This window comes from Notolepis coatsorum (assembly GCF_963971535.1).
Source record: "Notolepis coatsorum genome assembly, chromosome: 1".
NCBI classification, from domain to species: domain Eukaryota; kingdom Metazoa; phylum Chordata; class Actinopteri; order Aulopiformes; family Paralepididae; genus Notolepis; species Notolepis coatsorum.
This window is the reverse complement of record NC_140165.1, coordinates 238,886,735-238,911,952: the sequence shown is the minus strand read 5'-3', so window position 1 is coordinate 238,911,952 and position 25,218 is coordinate 238,886,735. Positions and strand designations below refer to the sequence as shown.

Genomic DNA, 25,218 nt, shown 5'->3' with positions numbered 1-25,218 from the left:
TGCATGTTTACATTTTGTATTTTGTACTTGATGTTCATTAACATGTGCTGTCCCTATCAAATAAACTATCAAATCAAACTACTGCTACAAAAGTAACAGTCAGTTAACTTTAGCTTTTGCCCCTTTTATGCATACAATGCCTATGTTTTGGCTGTGTTTCTCTTCTAGAGAAATAATCCTTTCAGGGTTGCCTATTGAAATACTGTAAACCTTTAGGTAGACCATTGATTGACAGTCGAGTCTGCCAATTACGTCACACCGCTTGCACTCCAGCCGTCCGGCGCTGCAGCTGGACCCTAACCTCTTTCCCAGCTTTATCTCGAGAGATAAAAGCTGGACCCTATTGCCCACCTCTGCTGTTCATAACGCTAGCCAAGTTAGCTGTACACACATACACAGTGGGCCATTTACTTTGGTGTAGGGGTGTAACAATGCATCGATCCTAAGGGGAAAATTCAACTGCATCGATTTGAAAATGTTAGAATCGATTATCGCAATTTGAATGTGTACACACACAGTGTTATGTTGTTATCATGTCCGTTACAGTCAACACAACGGCATACGCTACTGCATCAACGTTATGATTAACAAAGCAAGGCATTCGTTTTGTTGCATTAACGTTCTATTACTATTGCTATCGCTAAATCTAGGTGTTCTAAAATATATTGCTATTGGTAAGACTAGAAGTTACATGTCTCGGGGAAACTCTCGCATATCGCAATGGTGGCGTTTCAGGAAGTAAACAAGCCAAATGAGAGCTTCCGATTGGTCATTTGCTTTCTTTCTCATGAAACCAGTCACGTCACTCTACTGTGATTGGACCGTTGGCTTGAGTGCAATGTGGGACTTGTCGTTTTTTAACGATCTCGCAGCGGAGGAAAAAAAAGACGAGAGGCTATAATCTGTATTCGCACAGCGTGCGCGTAATTGATTTTTACGGTTCGCACACAAATATTTTTAGGGGCATATGCGAGCAATTTGGTCGCACTGTAGAGCCCTGTGAAGTCAGACCAATATCTGATATGTGAATTACATCATATCAGAACCCCATACCAATATTGTATCGGTCCCATCTCTAATCATTATTTAGCTACAGCATGATAATAAACTAGAACAGCATTTCCCATATATAGATACTATTTGTGGTGCACTACCAACGCAATATCAGACAGGCCAACAATAAATAGATTTCTCCAAAATAACATTATTAACAGTGCTGCTTGTGTGTGAAATATTTCCCTCTGCAGACGATGCATGTTTTAACAACTGTTTTAATGACTGGCCTGCTGCCACCACCACCAGAGCCATCATCTGGTAATCAGAAGGTTCCCGGTTTGATTACGGCTCTTCCCGGCAGCGTGTCGAAGCATCCTAGAGCGAGACACTCCCGGTGAGCAGGTTGGCACCTTGCACGGTTGCCTCCGCCGTCGGTGTGTGAGTGAGTGTGTGAATGGGTGAGGCACAAGTTGTAAAGCGACGTGGATAAAAGCTGTTATATAGATGCAGTCCATTTACCAATAACCTAAGAACCTGTTTTAAACACTGCAGTACAAGTAGGGATGGGAATCGAGAACCGGTTCCTGTTGGGAACCGGTTCCTAATTGTCCGATTCCTGGAATCGCATGCCTCCGTGACTATCGATTCCTCTTATCGATGTCATGTTTTTCCGACAGTTGCGCATTTTAAAACAATGGATTTACTGTATTAGTTAGTTACTTAGTTATGTGTCAGTTATGTTTTTAGTTTCAACTAGGGATGTCCGATATTATCGGCCTACCGATATTATCGGCCGATATTGGCATTAAAATGTGATATATATTATATACCGTACTTTTCGGACTATAAGCCGCGGCTTTTCCCCCCATTTTTCGACCCTGCGGCTTATATAACGGTGCGGCTTATATGTGACTCGACGTGACCAAACCCGAAAATGTTAAAATGTAAATATTGCTTTTTTGACTGCATTGAAATGTTATTTATCTGTTCCCTTATTTGCTAAACTTAATACAACTTGTAAATGAGTTAATTCTTGTTATTAGTCTTACAGTATTGTGTCCCAATGCTAATTACATATGGTAATTAAACATTAAAACACCTGCGGCTTATAGTCCAGTGCGGCTTATATATGTACACATCATTCAATTTAGCTGCTGCGGCTTATAGTCAGGTGCGGCTTATAGTGCGAAAAGTACGGTATATATATTTATTTTTTTACATTTATTTAACCTTTATTTACCCAGGCAAGCAAATAAGAACAAATTCTGATTTAATTTATTGTCAAAAGTATGCATAATGTTGTGTTAATTCCACGACAAGAGATATGTCCTCCCTCCTCACTCCCCCCCCACCCCCCCCTCCCTCATCTTTCTCTGCCGAAGACTTTGCGATCTTCTTTGAGGAAAAAGTGGAGAACATCCGCAGCTCCTTCTCCCAACCCCCACCCATTCCAAATGCTGAATCGAGAACCTCATCCTTCACTCTGTCATCTTTCTCTCCCATTACAGAAGCAGAGACCCTGACACTGGTAACGTCAAACCGTCCGACTACTTGCCAGCTGGACCAGCTACCCTCCCCACTCCTCCAGACCATAGCACCAGACATCCTCCCATTCCTAACTGCAACCATCAACTCCTCACTCAACTCGGGGGTGGTCCCCACCTCCCTAAAACAAGCCAGAGTCACGCCGCTCATAAAAAAACCAACCCTGAACCCTACTGTCATAGGCAACTACCGTCCTGTCTCTCTTCTCTCCTTCCTTTCTAAAACACTTGAACGTGCTGTATCCAACCAACTTACTACTTATCTCTTACAGAATGACCTCCTAGACCCTAATCAGTCAGGCTTCAGGACTGGTCACTCCACAGAGACAGCCCTCATTGCGGTCACAGAGGCACTTCACTTAGCAAAAGCGAAAGGCCTCTCCTCTGTCCTGATTCTCCTAGATCTATCTGCAGCCTTCGACACAGTCAACCACCAGATCCTCCTTGCGGCCCTCGCAGGAATGGGAGTGGCTGGCTCTGCGCTGACATGGCTGTCATCATACCTCAATGACCGCTCCTACCAAGTGTCATGGAGAGGGACCCTGTCGGCCACCCGCCCCCTGCGGACGGGTGTCCCCCAGGGCTCGGTTTTAGGACCCCTTCTCTTCTCCCTCTACACTAAATCACTGGGTAACATTATCACGTCTCATGGCTTCTCCTACCATTGTTATGCCGACGATACTCAACTCTTCCTCTCCTTCCCTCCCTCAGATATCCACGTCTCTGTGCGGATCTCGGCCTGTCTGTCCGACATCTCAGCCTGGATGACGTCCAACCACCTCAAACTGAACCTAAGCAAAACAGAATTGCTCCACCTGCCGGCCAAATCCTCCCCCCTAACCGACCTTTCAATCACAGTCGAGAATGCAGCTGTGACTGCGTCCCCGACCGCCAAGAACCTTGGTGTTGTCCTCGACGACCAGTTGAACTTCTCTGCTCACATCGCAGCGACGACCAGAACCTGCCGATTCCTCCTGAGCAACGTCAGAAGGATACGCCCCTTCCTGACAAAAGAAGCCACCCAACTCCTCGTCCAATCAACAGTCATCTCCCGCCTCGACTACTGCAATGCACTGCTCGCTGGCCTCCCGGCCACTGCCACTAAGCCTCTTCAACTCATTCAGAACGCAGCGGCCCGCCTGATCTCAAACCTACCGAAGTCGGCCCATGTCACCCCACTTCTTAGGGACCTGCACTGGCTCCCCATTGCTGCACGAATCCGCTTCAAGGCCCTCGACCTAGCATACCGTGCGGCAAAGGGAACCGCTCCCGCCTACCTCCGGTCAATGGTCTCTAACTACACACCCTCAAGACCCCTACGCTCTGCATCTTCTGGCCGCCTCAGACCTACTCCTATCCAAGCTCCGGGAGGGTCATCAAAGAGAAGTCGCCTATTCTCAGTCCTTGCCCCACAATGGTGGAATGAACTACCCACCCCAGTTAGGACAGCCGAATCACGTCCAATCTTTCGCCGTCGACTAAAGACGCACTTCTTCAACCATTATCTGAATTAAAAAAAAAAAAAAAAAAAAAAAAAAAAAAAAAAAAATCTAACCCTAACTAACCGTACTGTCATGCACTTGTCCTAATAAACTAACCTACACTGTAGCACTCAACACTTTGATGAACATTGTTGCTCAGCTGATAGAGTTGTGCCCTTCCTGATGGCTTGTCGTACAGAACTTGTAAGTCGCTTTGGATAAAAGCGTCAGCTAAATGACTAAATGTAAATGTAAATGTAAATGTATATGTAATGTTAATTACCTGATTTTTTTGGGGGGGGGGGGGGGGCCCTGCATATATCGGTATCGGTTGATATCGGTATCGGAAATTAAGAGTTGGACAATATCGGTATAGGTAAAAAAGCCAATATCGGGGGAGCTCCAGTAGCTCACCACGTACCTCGAGCGCTATTTCGGCGCCGGGGACAACCGTGCTCGTCACGGATCTGGGGTTTAGCGAGTTCGAATCCCGGACTGCAGCCGTGCCTTTCCCAGAGTGTCTTCCCCCCCATCTGTACCCCTTCAGCCTGTTTCTGTCGGTCATTCTTGACCAGAATAAATGCGATAAACGCTAAAAAAAAGAGCCAGGGGAATGGCCAAAGTAAAAAAAATAAAAATAAAAATAAAAAAGCCAACATCGAACATCCCTACTTTTAACCTTATTTATACAGGTAGGTTATTGATAACAAATTCTCTTTTGCAATAACGACCTGTTGAATGTAACTACAGTTCAATAGATTAAATTAGTTTAAGAGAATCTCAAATACATTATTATATATGTATTATAGTGTATCGTTTTTTTTTCTGACATAGGGGCTTAGTTCTGTTGCATTTCCAATTGATGTATAAAAACTATAAATTTTTCAGGAATCGATAAAGAATCGTATCGATAAGCAGAATCGATAATGGAATCGTATCGATAAAATCTTATCAATTCCCATCCCTAAGTACAAGATACTCACCAGGCAGTGTCTTCCATGAAGATTCCCTCTCTCTCCAGCTGCATGAAAAGCTCTCCTCCTGCACATTCAAAACACACCATGTTTAGAATACCACCACCTCTACACGCCTTTCCCTCATACAGAGGTTTATTTGTGACGACCCACCACAGTATCAAAAAGGTCCACTAAATAGATTTCCCCAAACGTATACAATGACGAATGTCTCGTCCAGCATGTAAACAGTCCTTTCCCCTGCGAGACCGTATGTTCAAAACCAGTGAGAGGCACTTTGCATGGACTTGTATGGGAGGTTGAGGCACTCGACAGAAATACATCACACATTTCTTTCTTTTTTTTTGATCCACTTTTTCTCCCATTTTCTATATTTTTCTCCCATCCCAATTTCGTATCATCCAATTCAACCCTCCCCTGTCACGAACGCTGTTTCTTGCCTCCCACAAGCCGGCTGCAATGTGGACTAAGTCATACATAGCACACGTCCCCTCCGGTACTTGAGGTAACAGCAGTCGCATCTTTTCACCTGCGCAGCTCGATCTCTCAGTGGCGAGGAGTAACACGTGGGAGGCTCACGCTGCCCCCGACACTTCCTGATTCTACTGCGCAGGCGCACCAACCGACCTGTAGGAGTCGCTGTCCACAACGCCCGATCCCCACCCATCAGTTTCCCACCCCCTAATACGGCCAATGTGTATTAGTATGAACGACCAGTTAAACTGAAAGCAATGTGGAGCGCTGGGCTCGAACAGGAGCCCAGCGTCTCCGCATTCGTGGCGAGCGCCTTGCCCACTACGCCACGTAGCCGCCCCACACATTTCTTTCTTAATCTTCTCACTGACAGTGCACAACTGGCTAACCGTACCCTCCGAAAGATGACAACTACAGCTTGGTACTGTTTGGAATAAAGTAGAGCCTGGACGACATTGGCTTATATCGGTATCAGTGTGTATGTTGCCAATATTGTCACCAGTGAGATTAGATTAAAATGTATTGCCATTATACAGCACAAGTACAGTACAACGAAAAGAGGTTTGGCATCCAACCAGAGTGCAAATGTAAGAGTAAAATGCAATAGTAATATACAATGTACAGGTGATTAAACTGGGTATAAAATATATAAATTTGTACTACTGAGTAATAGTGCTAAATATCAGATGCATGTACAGAGTTGTAATATTATGATGTACAGTGTGGTCATAGTCATACTGGCCAGCAGCGTAACTAGTAAGAGTAGGGATATGTACATATATAGATAGTATCTACAGATATGCAAAAGGATTATGTGCAGGTATGTACAGACAGGTGGATAAAAATATATACAGTACACTGTAAGAATAAATATATATATATGGTATATACAGCATTATTGTACATGCTATGATACAGAGTTATATGGGTTATATGCAGGTGTATAAGTACAGTAGGTATATAGGAGGATTATATGCAGGTATATTCAGACAGATATGGATATGTATATATATGCGTTAAATATAAATATATACCGTAATTCCTCTAATAGTAACCGGGTCTCAAATACAAGCCGGGTCTCTATTAATGGCCGGGTGCGCTCTTGAGCTAAGCAATTATAAGCCGGCCTCCTAATACAAGCCGGGTTACTAATATACTGAGCTGCGTACTGAGCTAGTTACTTGATTTCACTTTGAAAACGTTGAAATGACCAGTGACCACCTGTAATTGCACTGTTTACTATTTCATACAGTACTTGGTTTCAATAAATGAACCCAGTACATTTTACTGGGTTCAAACTGACACAAAATGTTGATTTATTCATTATGATCAGTTTGAAAATTTGAAATATAGGCCTCCCTCTTATACAGGCCTCCTCCTAATACAAGCCTGGTACCCGCTACAGTTGAAACAAATACAAGCCGGGGTTACTATTAGAGTAATTACGGTAATGTATATATGCTGTATATACAGCACTGTTGTATATGGGTAGACTACTATAGTGAGGTGGGTAGTATGATTAGCCTGAATACAGTGGTGTCATGACACTAGAGATCTTGAAGAAGCCAATCATGCCAGCCATGCCATCAAGGCTCACCAGCCACCCAGGCTCACCAGCCATCCTCCAGGCTCACCAGCCACCCAGGCTCACCAGCCATCCTCCAGGCTCACCAGCCATCCTCCAGGCTCACCAGCCATCCTCCAGGCTCACCAGCCACCCAGGCTCACCAGCCATCCTCCAGGCTCACCAGCCATCCTCCAGGCTCACCAGCCATCCTCCAGGCTCACCAGCCATCCTCCAGGCTCACCAGCCACCCAGGCTCACCAGCCATCCAGGCTCACCAGCCACGCCCTCCAGGCTCACCAGCCACGCCCTCCAGGCTCACCAGCCATCCAGGCTCACCAGCCATCCAGGCTCACCAGCCATCCAGGCTCACCAGCCATCCAGGCTCACCAGCCATCCAGGCTCACCAGCCACGTCCTCCAGACTCACCAGCCACGCCCTCCAGGCTCACCAGCCACGCCCTCCAGGCTCACCAGCCACGCCCTCCAGGCTCACCAGCCACGCCCTCCAGGCTCACCAGCCACGCCCTCCAGGCTCACCAGCCACACCCTCCAGGCTCATCAGCCACGCCCTCCAGGCTCATCAGCCACGCCCTCCAGGCTCATCAGCCACGCCCTCCAGGGTCATCAGCCACGCCCTCCAGGCTCATCAGCCACACGATCCAGGCTCACCAGCCATCCAGGCTCACCAGCCACACCATCCAGGCTCACCAGCCACACCATCCAGGCTCACCAGCCACACCATCCAGGCTCACCAGCCACACCATCCAGGCTCACCAGCCATGACACGCAGGCCCGCCAGCAAAGGGAGGAGATATTGCTCCAAAGCCGAGCAGAATTATGAAGGGGGGGAGACATGGACATGGTCATTTTAAAGGGGTCCCTTCACCTCTGACCTTAAGATATCTGAATGAAAAAGGGCACCACACAAGACTCCTTTCTCATGCAGTACAAATAGGTTATTTTCTCCTCTTATAGTAAGTAATATGTGTACAGTACTAGTTAACACTTTGGTCGCCAGGCTTATATTCATAATAAACCATCCCACGCCAGCTCTATTTGTCTATGGAGAGGTTCCCCTTCTTTGCAGGGCTATAACTTTTTAAATTGTATTGCTAAATTGACATTACTATGGCCCATTCAACGTCAAGTATCTATTGTTCAGGGTGTAGCAACGTTATACTTTTTCATTCACATATTCATACTAAAATACGGTCTAAAGTATAAGTATGTTTTTATCGTTTTCTGCAGCATTCTCCATAACGTGATTTATAGCCCTAAATGCATTATATTGATGATCAAATACAGTTTGATAGCGATCTGCACGAGATAAAAAATGTCAAATGGACGTGCTTCTAGAAGTTACTACTTATCATCTGATGTTGACCGGATGGGGGGGGGGGGGGGTCGTTTATAATTCCGTGGCCAACGTTAGATGATTCATCTAGTGTGGGTGATATGATCATCAGAGCAGTTTATATCGAACACGTAAAAAAAAAACGCTGAATCTCACCGTAGCTTCCTCGTAGCGTTGGGCGATGAGCGTGGAGCAGAAATATTCCTATTATGGGATGTAGAAATATGCGATCCATCTCCAGGTTGTATAATAGTATATACGTCCAAATCATGTTTATCGAGTTATTGGTAACGGATTGCTATCCATTGTGTCTAGCTCGAGTCCTGGGACTATTAGCGAGTGATCGGACCGAATTGGAATGAGCACCAGCTTCCGTTTCCTGTTTCCGGTTTGGGCGATCCGCCGATCGGCCACCAGATGGCGCTCTTGAACTGTTGGAGAGTTGAGAGGGGATCAACAGTAGATCTCAAGTCTCCGGGGGAGAAATAAGATTGCGATCACAGATTTTTTAAATATTGATCTCAATGACGTGGTACGGCGTCTTTGGCAGAATGAGCATGGCGGGGAATGACGTGATAAGGCGTTTTTGGTGACCAAAGTGTTAAGTATATGTAATATGTAAAATATCCTGCCTCCGGTACATATCTTTTTCACAACTCTGATAACAAAACTTGAGGGATCCTTGCTAAAAATGTGTGCGAATATTGGCAGATATATCAATATCTATATATTTTAACTAAATATATATAACTCCCAAATATTGGTCCCAAAAATCGGCCAGGCTCTAGTATAAAACTATAATCGTTTTATATAATAGAATTATATAATAAACTATAATTACACATAGTGGTATGAACAACATTCGATAACAATTATTGATTCATTACACAGCACAAGTACAGTACAACAAGAAGAAGTTTGGCATCCAGCCAGAGTGCTAATGTAACATCAGCTGCCTTCCCATCTGAAACATCGACTGAACAAACATATTCCTATCAAGAGGCACTAATTAAGGTCTGAGGAGCTGAACAGAATCTTGGGAACCAGAGCGGAGAGGGGAAGAATGGCCAGCCGTCCATCTTGTGGTGAATAGCGTCTGTGAACTTTGTGTGAGCCAGGGAGAGAATGAATCTTACTGGTGTGTATGTGTGAGAATTAGGCCCCTTGGTGTGTGTTGTACATCTCAATGTGTATTAGTTACTTTGGTGTGTGTGTGCATCTTTCTCTGTACTGACCACTGAGGTACTCCAGGATGAGGTACAGTTTTCCTCCCGTCTGGAAGGCGTAGATGAGGTCTACAATGAAGGGATGCTTCACCTCTTCCAAGATGTTCCTCTCTGCCTTGGTATGGGCGGTGTCCTTAGCGTTACGTACAATCATAGCCTGGTGGTCAAACCACAACACAACACATGGTAACATTAGTCACAGAGCACCAGCTACCACAGCAGCGCACCAGTAACTGCTTGTTTAGCTCTGGATGAATGACGGAGCTCAATAATACCTTCTGATATCCATCCAGCAGAACAGCTGTGTCAACCACTAGCGTAATACCCGGTGCCTGAACCAAAACGCTGTTAGTCATTAACTTTGTTGTTTATTGCACAGCTATTGGCCATTATCCAGGCAATACTGTGCAATGATTGCTCCCAATTCTCTGTTTAACGATCAAATCTGATTGGTTAACATTGGCAAGAGTGCATTTTGTCACCGGGGTCATTTGAGCCAATCAAGCAGAAGCGGCGTGGCTATCGGGCAGAATCGAATGGACCGAGTCTTAACTGCCAAGGCTGCAGCATTGAGACACAGATGGCAATCTACCAACTAGTGGCAAATCTTACCCAGCAACTGCTTTCAAAGACGGCCAATATTTGCAGACAGAGGCAAGATAACACAATATGTTTTATTTCTCATATTTCACATGACGTCCTGCTGACGTGTAGTGAAAGAGGTCGACTGCCTTGTGCCACTGCATGTCAACTAATCTCTGGCTATGTTCACACTGCAGGCCTTGGTGCTCAATTCCGATTAATTTCTCACAGATTCCAGTTTATGGTTTTAACTACTACGTTGATCTGCAGCGGAGGCCAGCTAACTTGTGAGCAGATGATAATGAGGACATGGAGGTGAAATAACTGTTCAGACTGAGGTCACATTGCAACAAATTGAGACCTGTATCTGATTTAAGTCCACATATGAAAGTGGCCCAAATCAGAATTGAAAAGATCTGATTCCATGTGATTTGTGCTGCTCACACTGTCATGAGGAAAACAGATCTGAGTCACATCTGAGCAGATGATCAGATTTGGGCCACCTTCGCCTGTAGTCTGAACGTAGCCACTGAGTCCAAAGAGTGAGTCAAGCGATCAGAGCAAGATTGCTCCAGGAACAGACTTGGGAAAAGAAACAAAAAAAAAGTACCTTCTTTAAAACTTTCATGGCGAATATTTTCCCCGAAGCAGCGCCCATAACTTTTCGAACCTGAAAAACCTGCACAGGGAAGAACAGGGTTAATATATTTATCCAAGTCAAATTAACAGTTGCTTCATATGTTCTATCAAGTAAGAGAGTGTAGGTGCGTGCGAGTATGACGAAGTGACAGTGGGTGCCAGTCTGCATACATGTATGTATGCATGCATCATGCATGTATATATACAGTATATATGTATGCATGCCATGTATATATATCCATGAATATATGTATGAATATATGTATTTATGTATGAGGAGTGACCGAGAATGTCTGTGTCTGAGAAAGAGGGACGTTGTCATGGTCTTTCTTCAGTACCTTTCCATAGCCGCCTTTGCCCAGCACCCTCAGCAGCTCAAAGCACTCGGGTCTGATGTTCTCCGTCCCCTGGTTCACGTTGTCTTCCGAGATCTCGATCTTCTCACAGTCCTCCATGTTGCTGCGGAGGCCAACACAGTGTCACAACTCCTCGTTTCAAACACACACGGTTCCCAACGAGGAGGGGAGGCCCCGCACGCACAGTCTTAAAAAGGGGTATGACACCCGTTTTAAGAATTCACATTATGTTCTTCCTGTGCCCCTCAGGACAGTTCAGGCATTATTTCGGGGACACAGTTGCCACTCTCTCCTCCTGAAGCTAGAAATCGGAGAATACCCTCCAGTTGGTGACGTCACTGGGATGTAAAAATCTGGAGCCGATCCAAAGACAATGAATGGGACCGTTGACTTCGTGAGAACACAACATGTTGTATTAGCTCTTTCACCCAAATTAGATTTAAATTCTGGTTCAGACCTTCTAGTAATGCGAGAATATAAATCTTATTTGGGTGTTAAGAGCATCACAGATTGGGAGGGTTCTCTCTCCTGATTCCTAGTGGAGGGTGGTGCGTGTTCACAAATACTAACTGAACAGTCCTGGGGCACAGCAAGAACATGACCAAGAACATGGGTGGCATTCCCCTTTAAGCTTACAACTAGATTTAAAAAATATATATATACTTAAAAGACAATCCCAAATGATCTTCCTGGGACAACGCAAGGTCCTGTGCAAGACCTCTCTGCACCAGCTCCTCAAGACTCTTATTCAAGTGTGTGGAATAATACTTCTGGTCAAATACATCAACTACAAAATCATACAAAGTACAAAAGGTGCACACTCACAAATGCATGCACGTTATGCCGAGTTGAAGTTCACACACATACTTAAAATGCCACAGACATACAAGCAAGGGACAAACATATTTCAGATGCCACAAACACTTTACCGGCTACATACAAGCTCAACAGTCAAGTTGACACACACACACACGCACACACACTAGTGAACACTTACAACTCAAATCCGCTGCACTGATCCATGAAATCGTTGATCTGAGCCTGGCAGAGAGAATACAAAAACACACAGTAATCACAATGTATGCTCTGGGTCTGGAGGGGGGGTGCAGGCTGCCTGACAGCACCAGCTGGATCCAGCTACAATAGGGCTACTGCTGACCACGTTATTATCAAGAGTTCAAAATCTGAATGATGCATGTCGACAGTTTGTGGTCATTGGAATATAATTGACAGTAGGAAGAATCTTAAGCATAAAAAGACACGAAAACACTGATGTAAATGTGAATATTTCAGACTTGTGTGTTGTATTAATGTAAAAGGTCGACTGCGATTGCCCTTGTTCTAATATCACTGCCAATGTATTGCCCGTTTAAAAAACGTGTCAGACTTTAGCAAACAAGAGACGTGACAGCGCTGCTACATCCTTGAAGAATAACGCGAATATGATGCAAGACGACAGCATCTTGTGTCGGTCCCCAAACCTGTCAAAGTCAAACACATGAAGACATCTACGGCTGTCGCAATGCAATAATATCCCATCAGAAGAAGAGCTCTCCCTACTGTCTACAACCACATCTAACAATAATAAATTATCTAACAGTGTATGTCTTGTGAATATACAGGACTAAATTGAAGTGTCCAAAGTGCATTGCGCAGACATAATAAGGTGAGTGTTAAGTCCAGCAGCTCCACTCTGCAGCAGACTGTTGCACGGTGGTCCTGTCTCTGCAGCCCCGACATGATGCAGGACAACAAGACACACTGACAGCACAGCTTTTATTACCACTTAAAAGTGAGCCGTGGGCTGCCTGCGTTCGTGGCAACCGCTGTGACGTGAACGTTAACTGGTTGTAAGTAACGAGGAAGGGCGAGTGCCAGTTCAGTAGGCAGTGGAGCTGTAGCATTAGCCGCCGCTAACGCTGTCAAAACAGGCCCGAAGAAGGGACTCTGGCGGCGGACCAAGAGCGGGCCTCTAGCCGGCTAGCAAGCTAACAGGCTAACGTGGAGCGTGGAGCGTAGCCCCTGTTAAAACTGTTGTAGCAGTTAGTTCACACACCCGACAAGCGTTAAGTAAAAGTACCTCCTCGATCTCGTCATCGGAGACATTTTCCTCCGGCTGATCCAGATCGATGTCGAACACCCCCGCCATGACTGCGTTCCGTTAAAGACTTGCTTCGTCTCTCTTCTCCTCAGACCGCTCGCCTCATGGACGAACACACCACGCCGCCATAACCGGCTCCTACACGGAGCATGCGCAGTGCGCAGCCACAACCGAGAGGGGGCGGGACCTGTTTGACGTCACGTGTTGCAGGAAGAGACACAGGAGAGAGATGTCAGTCAAACACGAAGAGAAGGAATCCAGTTAATGCGTGTCCGCTGTCTTTTTTTTTTTTTTTTTTACAGTAATATAGTGGCCCAGCTTATGAAAGAAGTTTATTTTCTTCACCTCCTGGCTGCTGCAAGATGTCAATCGTGACGGTCCAGCTGGGCCAGTGCGGTAACCAAGTGGGCCAGGAGTTGTTTGATGTTATTAGCAACGACGCACATGACGGGGGGCAGAGGAAGGTGTACAGTGAGTCCAGCACTGAGCGCTTCTTCCACGAAACAACACATGGAGGTAATAACCTCCTGCAGCGGTCTGTAGGTTTATGTAACGTTACGCAACAAATGAATTGTGTTTACTGATAATACATTATGTCTTCGTGTGTCTGTCTGGCTGTCTGCCTTCCTGCCTGGTCTGTCTCTCTGTCTGTGTTTGTATGCATGCCTGGTATGTCTGTGTTTGTATGCATGCCTGGTATGTCTGTGTTTGTATGCATGCCTGGTATGTCTGTGTTTGTATGCATGCCTGCCTGCCTGCCTGGTCTGTCTCTCTGTCTGTCTCTCTGTCTGTCTGTCTGTCTGTCTGCCTGTCTGGCTGTGTCTTTGCCCATTATACTTTGTATGTGAAGTGCTCTAATTCAGTATGTGAAGTCTGTATGTGAAATGCTCATCAAGTGCTTTGAGACGCTGGTCACGACTCATGCCTCATCTCAAATTTGGCCTTTCACTCTCACCGGATGAACAACAATTAGCCTACCATGACAACGGGAGCACAGAGGACGGTATCACCTCAACGCTACACTCCGCCCTCTCCCACCTGGACGACAACAAAACCCATGTGAGAAGAATGCTGTTCATCGACTTCAGCTCAGCATTCAACACCATCATCCCCTCCAAACTATTCTCCAAGTCCAAACATGATGACCTCATGGAAACCAAGGACCTCGACATCAACCCCTCTGTCTGCAACTGGATACTTGACTTCCTAACCAACAGTATGTTAGGTTAGACAATCTCACCTCCTCCACCCTCACCCTGAACACCGGCGTCACACAGGGTTGTGTGCTGAGCCCTCTCGTCTACTCCCTCTTCATCCATGACTGCACACATGGCTCCAACACCATTATCAAGTTTGCAGATGACACAACAGTGGTGGGTCTCATCAAGAACAACGATGAGTCGGCCTACAGGGAGGAGGTCCAGCACCTGGTGGCGTGGTGCACGGACAACACCAAGGAACCGGGCCTTGAATGAATGAATGAAAACTTTATTTAACAGATTGCAGAATGGGTACAATACAGTACGGCTCAATACACACAATTGTTAAGGGGATGCAGACCAGAGAAAGACGTTTGTCTTGTTTACATCAGGGTCCCCCCATTTTCAATTCATAGTGACATTTATGACATACACAACATACATGACATCATGACATTTATGGCATAGGGACATACAGGTATATAGTACTGTTACATTTGTGACATATATGATATGCAAATATACAGTACTGTTACCCATAGATCCTGACAGAGAATATACATATGATGGGGAGGGGACTGTACATTAGGAGGGGGTGGGTGGGAGAGAAATATACATATGAAAACACCAAGAAAACCAACACCAAGAAAACCAAGGAGCTCATTGTGGACTTAAGGAAGATCAGAGCTGGTACGCCCCTATCCGTATCAATGGGACGGAGATTGAGTGTGTCTCCAGCTTCAAAGTCCTGGGTGTCCACATCTTCGAGGATCTCTCTTGGACCTTCAACACCTCGACACTGGTCAAGAGAGCCCACCAGCGTCTCTTCTTCCTGAGGAGACTGAGGAAAGCCCACCTGACTCCTCAGAGACTATCCATCACAAACGGTGTCCGAGGAAGGCATGCAGCATTGTCAAGGACACCTCTCTCCCCAATCACAGACTGTCATCTCACTGAACTCTGTACCACAGTGACGGCTGACAACTGTTTACATATACCTATGAAAGCTATGTACAATAATTCTATTATACTGTATATATATACATTTATCTACAACTGTTGGATATATCTGCATATGTCCCTGTTCACATACCTGTATATATTATATCTATAATGTGTATCCCATGTATCTTTAAGTATATTTGTACCTGTTCCACCTTTTACACTTTATAGCTATTTATACCTGTATCACTGTATAACATAATTATACTGTACATACATCAGTTTTGCATATATTACGAGTAGCTTGTTATATATATATATATATATATATATATAGCATATAGACAAACTTATCACATTTGCACTCTGGTTGGGTGCCAACTTATTTTCGCTGTACTATACTTGAGTTGTGCAATAGATCCGCTATCAACTCTATCTTTAATCTTTCAAAATGTTCAGTTGCTATCGCTATTAGCTCTATCTTTAATCTTTCAAAATGTACAGTTGCTATTGCATGCACTCATCTGTGTTTCACCACACACATGAGTGCATGCTTACCAACTGTCCGTCTGCAACACTACTATCACCAACATCTAAGAAGGGAGATCCCCCCTTGAATGGCCCTTCTAAGGTTTCTCTCCTCCACACTGCCTGTGGAGCTTTTTTCTCTATTGTTAGGTTTTAGTGAGTTTTTCCTTACCTTCGCGTGGGGTATGTCTGGGAGTGCTTGCATTCTTTCATTTATTTGCAATTCATCTAAAAATGTTTGGACCTTATGGTGTTCTTGTTCTGTTCTTGACTTATTGTTATGTTTTCTTCTTGACTTGTTTAAAAAATACCTGTACGGCCCATGGGGACATTAACGTGTGTTGTCGGGCCCTATAAATAAATTTGATTTGATTTGATTTGCAATGACAATACATTTGAATCTAACGTAATCTTTGTCACACAGACTGTGTCGCCAGAGCGGTGCTCATCGACATGGAGCCCAAGGTGATCAACCACAGCATGGCCAAAGCTGCCAGGTCTGGCTGCTGGAGATATGGAGAACATTCCCACTTCAGCCAGAAACAGGGTTCTGGTAACAACTGGGCTAATGGGTGAGTGGCTCAGGCCCATGCTGCGTTCGTTTACGGTCGGAGGCGTTAAGTTGGAGGTGGGAAACGCGTAATCGCCAAGCTACAAAGCCATATTTGATTTGATTTGATTTAACGTTAAAAAAAATTCAAGATTCAAGAAAAACATCAAAAAAGTCTAGACTTATTTCCATTGTGGTCCTTGGTGTCAGACAGATAAGCAATACAAAACATGACCACAAATAACAATATGAAAAACTACATAGGCATGTCAATTTTTAAGTGCAGTACAAACGTAGCCACAGACAACAATGTAACATGGACAACGTTTTCATACATTTTAAAATCTAGTTTTTAACATTGTCGAGGAGCCATGATTTTACTTTCTTCTTGAAATTGTGTCGGCTACGTACTAATACATTTTAACTGTGAAGGTAGACAATTCCAATTGGTGGCTACTGGCTCCCCAGAATTTAAAAGAACATGTGCCTATATTTGTTTTGAACCTTGGAATACACAGGTCGGCAATGCATGTCCCTATTCCACTGAAAATAATTTGTGAGATAATTGGGGGCCCTATTGTTATAAATGTTGTGAACTATATTAAGCTGAAGTTGAACGGACCTGGCTTCCAGAGGGAGCCAGCCCAACAAATGGAAGTGTTGTTTGCCCACATGTGCTCTGGAGGCTAGTCCTAGTGTTAATCGGATGAGTTTATTCTGGGAAACCTTTTTCTTTGAAAACTTTGGTCAGAACAGATGGCATAGTCAAAACAACAAGAAACTAGTAAATTTGCCAGTATGCTGAGACTTTCTGGGTCTAAATAAATGTGCTTTTCTGGACAGAAATGTAGTTCTGCCTTTCACCTTGCTCATCGTTTTGAGAGCCATGGATTCCCCGCGCTCAGGCTGCTGTCTAGGTGGAAACCTAGATAGCTTATAGACTTGTTTGCAGCAAAAAGCCGGCCCTGGAGATTTATGCTGGGCGAGACCAGCTTCCGCAGCCTGGGTTGGGAACCAAAGATGCCTTTTTTTTTTTTTTTTTTTTTTTTTTTTTTTTTTTCAACATAACATATAACAAGACATACCATAACACAACATAATAATAATAATAATGTAAAGAATAATTGAAGGGATAAATAAAATCAATAAATTATAATAAAATATATAACAAATCAACAGACAATAACAATAACATTGGGGGTCACAAGACGGAGAGAACAGGACAGATTATAATTTATATATATATATATATATATATATATATATATATATATATATATATATAATTATAAAAATACAAAGTATATATAAAATAAAAATGATAATACAAATAATGCTAAAAGATATAAACCCACCCCCCACCCCAGGACCTCTCAGGACCAACCATGCCTATCTCGCTCTGTTGCTAGATTATTGACTTTACCCTCTCAGCTGGCGACACCCACAAGCCAATGTTCGATTCCTTGACTCCAATTACCCGAGCTGTGGAGATCTCCAAATAAATGACATCTAAGAAAAAAGATGATGAATTCTATATGTAAAAACATGATGCTCACGCTAAACCTTTTTTCTTGCAATTTGTGTCGCATGCCATGAACTACAACTCACAAAGACAGTTTACAATGACATATCACTAATAACAGCTAATAACAACATTCACGTGAAATGACGCTGAGGCTTTATCTGGGGGTTGAGAAATCATAGACCCCAGTTTGCGATTAGGAACTCGTAATTGCCGCAATGTTTACTTGATTTTTCTTAGTAGGAAGTCAGAATCTTGTCATAACTCTTGCATAACGAGATGGCATATAAATATGTGTCTCATAACAGACCCTTATCTGCTGATTCTAATACTTACGTGAAGTGTGTTTGAATTGGCGGATGAAGAATATGTGCATGGCTGTAGGACACGGATGAAAATAGTTTTCTCACCTGTGAATATTCTTAAGAGGATATTAGGGAAATGGAGTCAAGCAAGAGTTGAACTACTACTCCGAGACATCCCTCTGATTTCCATTTCCTCTCGACAGGGGAACAACGATGCCGATAGAGAGCGTCTTGACTTCCTCTGTTCTGCCCTCTCTCTCAGTCCAGGACTCTAATGAGAAATGTAATCCTCTTGTCCTGCTGGTACCAAGGCTCATTAAAACGGATTGCTCCTCCATTAGGTACCCATTTGAACTAGGCCTGTGAGCCACTTTGGGTCTATAGTTCTTCAACAAAGCAGGCCGCTGAGTTATTATGTCCTTCAGCTGATCAGCTTAACTGTCCAGCAGGGATGGACGGATACCTGATAGCAGTCTGCAGTCTGATTGCAGTCTGGATAGCAGTCTGGATAGCAGTCTGATAGCAGCAGTCTGCAGACCGGATAGCAGACTGATAGCAGCAGTCTGGATAGCAGTCTGATAGCAGCAGTCTGGATAGCAGTCTGATAGCAGAAGTCTGGATAGCAGTCTGATACCAGACTAAAATATGGTATGAGAGAATCTCCCTGATACAAAATCCCATACCAGGCAAGAACCACTTGTAACATGCCAGAAATCAAAACAACGTGAATTTGATTTGCTGAATTTTTTGACACATAGAAGCATGTTAGGTCTCTCTAATAGAGAAAAGTTGATTATTTTTTTTGTATTTTATTTTTTTATTCTTTTTTAAACAAACATATAAACAAACATGACAACACACGATAAGATATACAAGCATTAATTGTCAGGGCACATCCAATGAGATCACCTTTTGGTTAGTTGTTTTATATAAGATATACCCATAATACCTGTTATCTAAAAAAAAAACCTACATACATATGCTCAGCTCGAACCCCCCCCTCCCGGACCCCACCTTGAGAAGTACCTCCACTATCCCTCGCACCTAACCAGACACTACCATTATAAGCTAGCTTTTATTCTCTCCACCACTTCTAACCACATTGACATTTTGGATTCATTGAGACCCAGAATTCTTGCTGTAGATATTTCATGGTAAATTACATCGAGATATGTAAGAAACCAAACTTTACGGCACATTTTTTCCGGTTGAAACCAGCGTGATGCGATCAGCTTTTTGGCTACTGTGATACCCGATAAAACCAATCTCTTTAGCTGTGGATTCACTGCAAACTCAAAAACATCATTCAACAGCAATACCGAGGGGTGTACAGGTATATTCCAAGATACAAGTTTTGATATTTGTTGGGTCACATCTTTCCAGAATGCCTTAACTGGTGAGCAGTCCCAATACATGTGCATAAATGTCCCTTCGTCCCCATTTGTACATTGGGTGCATTTGGAATCTTGTTTGAGCCCCATTCGGCACAGTCTTATAGGAGTCAAGTATGTCCTGTGAATATAGTTAAGATTGATTTGTTGATGATCCGGGTTCCTTGATGTAAGTCGGACATTTGCCCAGGCTCCTTGCCAATCAAAGTCATTTTCCAGGTCTGGTATATCCCTCCTCCAGACAGAGTCAAGTTGGAGGGTTTCATACGAGGACGTTAGTAATTGATGATAAAATTCTGAAACAAAACCTCTCGATGTCTCTCTTGAGTAGAAGAATTTGTGGTATCTGTGGTGTTCAATTGGTCTGTCTAATGGAACACCGTGAGACTTCAAACATAGCTCTAACTGTTTGTGAAAAAGCCATGTGGACTTGGTGAGATTAAATTTTTTGCGTATTTCTTTATCACTACAAAAACCCTGTTTGTTAAAAACATCCCCTAATGAGTGTATGCCTTGCTCTTCCCATATAGGGAATCTTATAGGTCGTTTTCCAATTAAGAGAGCATTGTTATTGAATAAGGGAGTATGATTGTGCCATTCTTGTGGGTTAGGATTTTTTTTTTGTGATTCACGCCATATCCGGATCGCATGAGTAATTATGGGGCCAAATTTTCGTTCACAGTGCTTGATTGGTAGTTTAGTGTATGCTATGTCCTTCAGTCTATGTGGGGCTACTATGTTTTCTTCTATTTTTCTCCAAGATGCTAATGCTTGGGAGTCAAACCATGTTGTCAATGGACTTAATGAGTACGCCTTAAAATATAGGAAAAAATCTGGAAATGCCATGCCACCATCTGCTTTATTTCTCTGTGCGGTGGATCTTTTTATACGTGGTGGTTTGTTATTCCAAATAAATTTGTATGTGGAGGAGTGTAATCTTTTCCAGTAACCCTCTGGAGGGGGTAACGGTAGCATTGAACAGAAGAAGTTGATTTTAGGTAGTACATCCATCTTAACTATTGATATCCGTGCTTGTACTGTGTTCTTAAGTTTTGCCCATCTATCAAGGTCGTCTTTGATTTTGTTTTGGATTTTTGTGTAGTTGTGCTTCACCGTTTGTCTTATGGTAGGGAATATTTCCACTCCCAAGCATCTGAAATGTTTTACCATCGGTATCTGTCCTGGGAGGGTTGTATCTTTTTTTGCAGGGGTGTTAAGTGGAAGGAAAGCCGACTTCGGCCAATTTATCTTAAATCCCGATAAATCACCAAAGTCCTCAATCAACTTGAGCAGATGAGGCAATGTGGTGTTGGGGTTTTTCATGAACAATATTACATCGTCCGCATATAAACAAATTTTTTGTTGTGTGCCCTTGATTACGATAGGTTCTATGGATTGGGATTGTCTTATATATTGTGCTAAAGGCTCTAATGATAGATTGAACAGTCCGGGACTAAGAGGACAACCCTGTCTGGCAGAGCGTGATACCGGAAATATTTCAGAGATGATTGTGCCTGTTGTAATCATGGCCGATGGGTCTTTGTATAATACTTTAATCATATCGATGAATCCTTTTCCTAACCCCATCCTTTCTAGCACTGCCCACAGATACGACCATTCCAGCCTGTCAAAGGCCTTCATAGCATCCAGGGACAGCATCGCCTTAGGTATGGTGTCCTCCTTGTCGGCATCAAGTACGTGCAGTATACGTCTTATGTTCTCAGTGATCAGGCGGCCTCCTATGAAGCCAGTTTGGTCCGGGTGAACTAAAGACGTCATATGCTTTTGTAATCTGATGGCTAATACCTTAGAGTACAGTTTGATATCTGTTCCGAGGAGGCTTACAGGTCTATAACTACCGCACTCGTTGGGGTCTTTGTCTTTTTTAAGGAGGACTGTTATGAGTGCAATATTGTCAGTTTTATGGAAGTTCCCCTCCTTGACTGAGTATAAGATCATATTTAGTAATAAGGGGCCAATTATGTCCCAACAAGAAAGGTACATTTCTGATGGGAAACCGTCTCTTCCTGGAGCCTTACCACTTTTCATTGCGGTTATGGCCTTCTTGAGTTCCTCTAGTGTGATCGGTATTTCTAACTGTTTAGCGTCATCCTCTGAAAGTTTAGGGAGAATAATTTGATTAAGAAATGTGTCCATTTTGTTTTGATCGAAGGTCATTTCTGATTTATATAAATCGGAGTAGAATACTTTGAATGTATCGTTTATTTTTACAGGATCTGTTACAAGTACTTGTTGTGCTCTAATGGTAGTTATATCTGCAAATGTTGCATTCATTAATAAAAAAGAAAAGTTGATTATATACCTAAATTATTTTTATCCAATGACCCCAAACAGATGGTCAAAGTCTATGCTGTTCAGTAAATGCTATGGATCAGATCCGTGCTCCGTATCAGCAGTTTAAAAGGAAGTTCAAACCCTCATAACCAATTGTCACTCAGGAGGACATTTGAGCATCACATTCAATCCATACAACTGCTTTACAATATCAGAGGTCAGTGGTGCACGGTTAAATTCCTGTAGCTAATTTTCGCCAGAGGCTACCGTCATAGAGAAAGTTCTTTGGGAATGAGAGGAGGGGGCACGGACACCACGGAGCTTCATCTGACGTGTTATCGACAAGAGAAGAAGTCTTTAATTGTCATGCAGATTAACACACACATGCGAGCTGGCCGACCCACAGGAACACCCACGCATGCACTGAGTCACAGATGAAATGTCTTTCTGCACTGGCCGGGGAACAATCCAAGTGCTCCTGGCCGTCTTCGTCAGCGATCGGTTGTGCATGTTTTTCCATTGGGTTTATCTTATCGGGAGGGGAAACCCTTGCGAGCACGGGGGAGAACATGCAAACTCCACACAGAAAGGCCCGGGAGATACCCCACCTGGGTACCTGGCAACCTGGTCCCCAAGCGGGAATCGAACCCAGGACCTTCTAGCTGTGAGGCGACCGTGTTAACCACTACACCACCGACGATGCATCTCTGCTCTCGTCTCCTCCAGGTATTGTGTTCACGGGCCGCGTCACGGAGAGGCCATGGAGGAGCTGGTGAGGAGAGAGGTGGAGCGCTGCGACAGACTGGCGGGCTTCATGGCCATGATGAGCGTGGCCGGGGGCACGGGGTCCGGGGTGGGAACCTACGTCACGCAGTGTCTTCGGGACGCCTACCCCGACTCCTTCATCGTCAACCACCTCACCTGGCCTTACGGCACCGGGGAGGTACGTTCCAGTTCCAAGTTCAACCGTTTATTTATTTGAAGTGGGATGTTGAGTTAAATCATAAATCAAATTTATTTATAAGGCCCGACAACACACGTTAATGTCCCCATGGGCCGTACAGGTCTTCTTTAAACAAGTCAAGAAGAAAACATAACAATAAGTCAAGAACAGAACAAGAACACCATAAGGTCCAAACATTTTTAGATGAATGCAAAAAATTAAAATTAAAAATTAAAGAATGCAAGCACTCCCAGACATACCCCACGCGAAGGTAAGGAAAAACTCACTAAAACCTAACAATAGGGAAAAAAGCTCCACAGGCAGTGTGGAGGAGAGAAACCTTAGAAGGGCCATTCAAGGGGGGATCTCCCTTCTTAGATGTTGGTGATAGTAGTGTTGCAGACGGACAGTTGGTAAGCATGCACTCATGTGTGTAGTGAAACACAGATGAGTGCATCATGCATGCAATAGCAACTAAACATTTTGAAAGATTAAAGATAAAGCAAATAGCGATAGCAACTGAACATATTGAAAGATTAAAGATAGAGCTGATAGCGGATCTATTTGAGGCACAGGGGCGGCGCAAAGAGGGTCACGTCCTCCCCGTCTTAGTCACGGGACATTCAACACTCCGGTCATTGCTCAGGGACAGCCGGAGACGGGGAGAAAGGGGGCGGTGCAGAGAGGGTCGCGAACTCCCCGACATCATCGCGGGACGTCCGGCACTCCGGTCACCACTACGAGACCTCCGGAGACAGGGGGGCACGCAGAGGGGGTCGCAACCTCCCGGCCTTCATCACGGGATGTCCGACACTCCGGTCAGCACTCCAGGACAGCAAGTCATAGGGGGACAGGGAGACGGGACAGGCGTTAGACAGCTCATGTGATTGTAGTGGGCAGACATAGCAATAGATACAAGTGGTAAGCATATATGTGAATGGAGTAGATATATGAAGTAAGCATATTATGTGAATAGAATAGAAGTACTTAACCCAGCAATGAAACCGCGTTGACTGTTAATCTGTTAACAGTCTGTTAATGCTGTTAATCAGTTGACAGGACCACGGACAGACAACGGTAAATAACTGATCCAAGGCCTCGGAGGTGCATGTAGAGCAGTCACTACAATCTTGGCCAAGACCCCGAGGCATCCATCACCTTAGTCAGCGCCAGGAGACGGGCACTCAGAGAGATGGGGGAGGGAGGGGGGGAGGGAGGGGGGGGAGGGAAGGGGGTAGGGAAGGGGGGGAGGGGGGAAGAGTTAGAGAGTTCCCATGTTTGTGGTGCTGCAAAAGAGCAGGGCCCTCATTCATCAACGTGTGCGTAGAACATGTTCTATTTCCACACGTAAGCACAGAATTTAGAATGAGTGTACGCACAGGAAAGTCGGGATTCATCAACCGTGCGTACGCAGGTCCTATGCTCCTCCGTGTTGATGAATACCACTTTGTTCTACCGTCAATGCTCGTGCATGATTATCCATATATGGTCATGAAAGTGAGGAAACACCCCCCATGGGATGTGAAATAATGGACTGACCCGAGCGGAACTCTGAGAAACTTCACGGAGATTGTTCAATGTTCACTGCTGTCGAACCAAGAAGACACTAAGTCTATCGCGTATTATGGGATAAATAAAAGGCGGACTTGTAAACGGTGATGTCAGATATCAACGGCTCCCTAAGACCATTGCTGCAATTCTGCCTGGACAGCTCAAAATACTAATAAAGACCGTTCGTTGACCACTGTTTGGCGTTGGTTGTGTGTCATTATAACCGTGCTGTAATATGACTGCCTTTTCCCGTGTTGTTTGATTAATACCCAGGGATTAAAGTTCTCCTAATTTTTATTCCAAATCGCGATGGATCTCCCGTCAATTTTCTACCTGCTGCATATGATTTCTAGAGGCATACTACAATCTATTTTGATGTCAGTATTGGGTAGCCTATATAAACAATAATACGAGAGCATATACAAGAACAATGAATCTTACTGCCATGTATGATGTAGCAGATACGCCATGTGTAGCCTGCCTATATGTGATCAATACAAACATGAACTTGAATTCCATCATGTCTGTGTGCGGGTCACTGCGGGAACTCACAAGGCTGTTGTCACAATGTAAATAAGAACGTGCACTGAAAAGTTACAGTATGTAGTTGGTTGATTATTTGTATGACAGTCAGTAAACCCTTGCAAAAAGTATCAGTTTTATTTAATGAATTGAAAACATTCAGCATCGCCTTCCTCC

At 44.1% G+C, this 25,218-nt stretch overlaps 2 protein-coding genes across 3 annotated transcripts in view; one reads left to right on the top strand and one right to left on the bottom strand.

The window, feature by feature from the left end:
• rps6kb1b (ribosomal protein S6 kinase b, polypeptide 1b) overlaps positions 1-13,421 on the bottom strand; it is a 34,497-nt gene extending 21,076 nt beyond the window's left edge. Inside the window, exons 1-6 of the mRNA XM_084333336.1 lie at positions 13,273-13,421; positions 12,190-12,233; positions 11,175-11,295; positions 10,808-10,876; positions 9,625-9,772; positions 5,005-5,062 (exon numbers count right to left, since the gene is read on the bottom strand). Coding sequence (XP_084189462.1) covers positions 5,005-5,062; positions 9,625-9,772; positions 10,808-10,876; positions 11,175-11,295; positions 12,190-12,233; positions 13,273-13,341 — 509 coding nt within the window. The 5' untranslated portion in view covers positions 13,342-13,421. The remainder of the gene's footprint in view (positions 1-5,004; positions 5,063-9,624; positions 9,773-10,807; positions 10,877-11,174; positions 11,296-12,189; positions 12,234-13,272) is intronic.
• Positions 13,422-13,534: 113 nt separating this feature from the next.
• The window catches only part of tubd1 (tubulin, delta 1), a 43,836-nt gene continuing 32,152 nt past the window's right edge, over positions 13,535-25,218 (top strand). For both annotated transcript variants that reach the window (XR_014620599.1, XM_084331148.1), the window contains exons 1-3: positions 13,535-13,809; positions 16,387-16,534; positions 22,752-22,968. Coding sequence is in view for 1 of the 2 variants with exons in the window: in XM_084331148.1 (XP_084187274.1) it covers positions 13,656-13,809; positions 16,387-16,534; positions 22,752-22,968 (519 nt within the window). In the remaining variant the exon portion in view is untranslated. The remainder of the gene's footprint in view (positions 13,810-16,386; positions 16,535-22,751; positions 22,969-25,218) is intronic.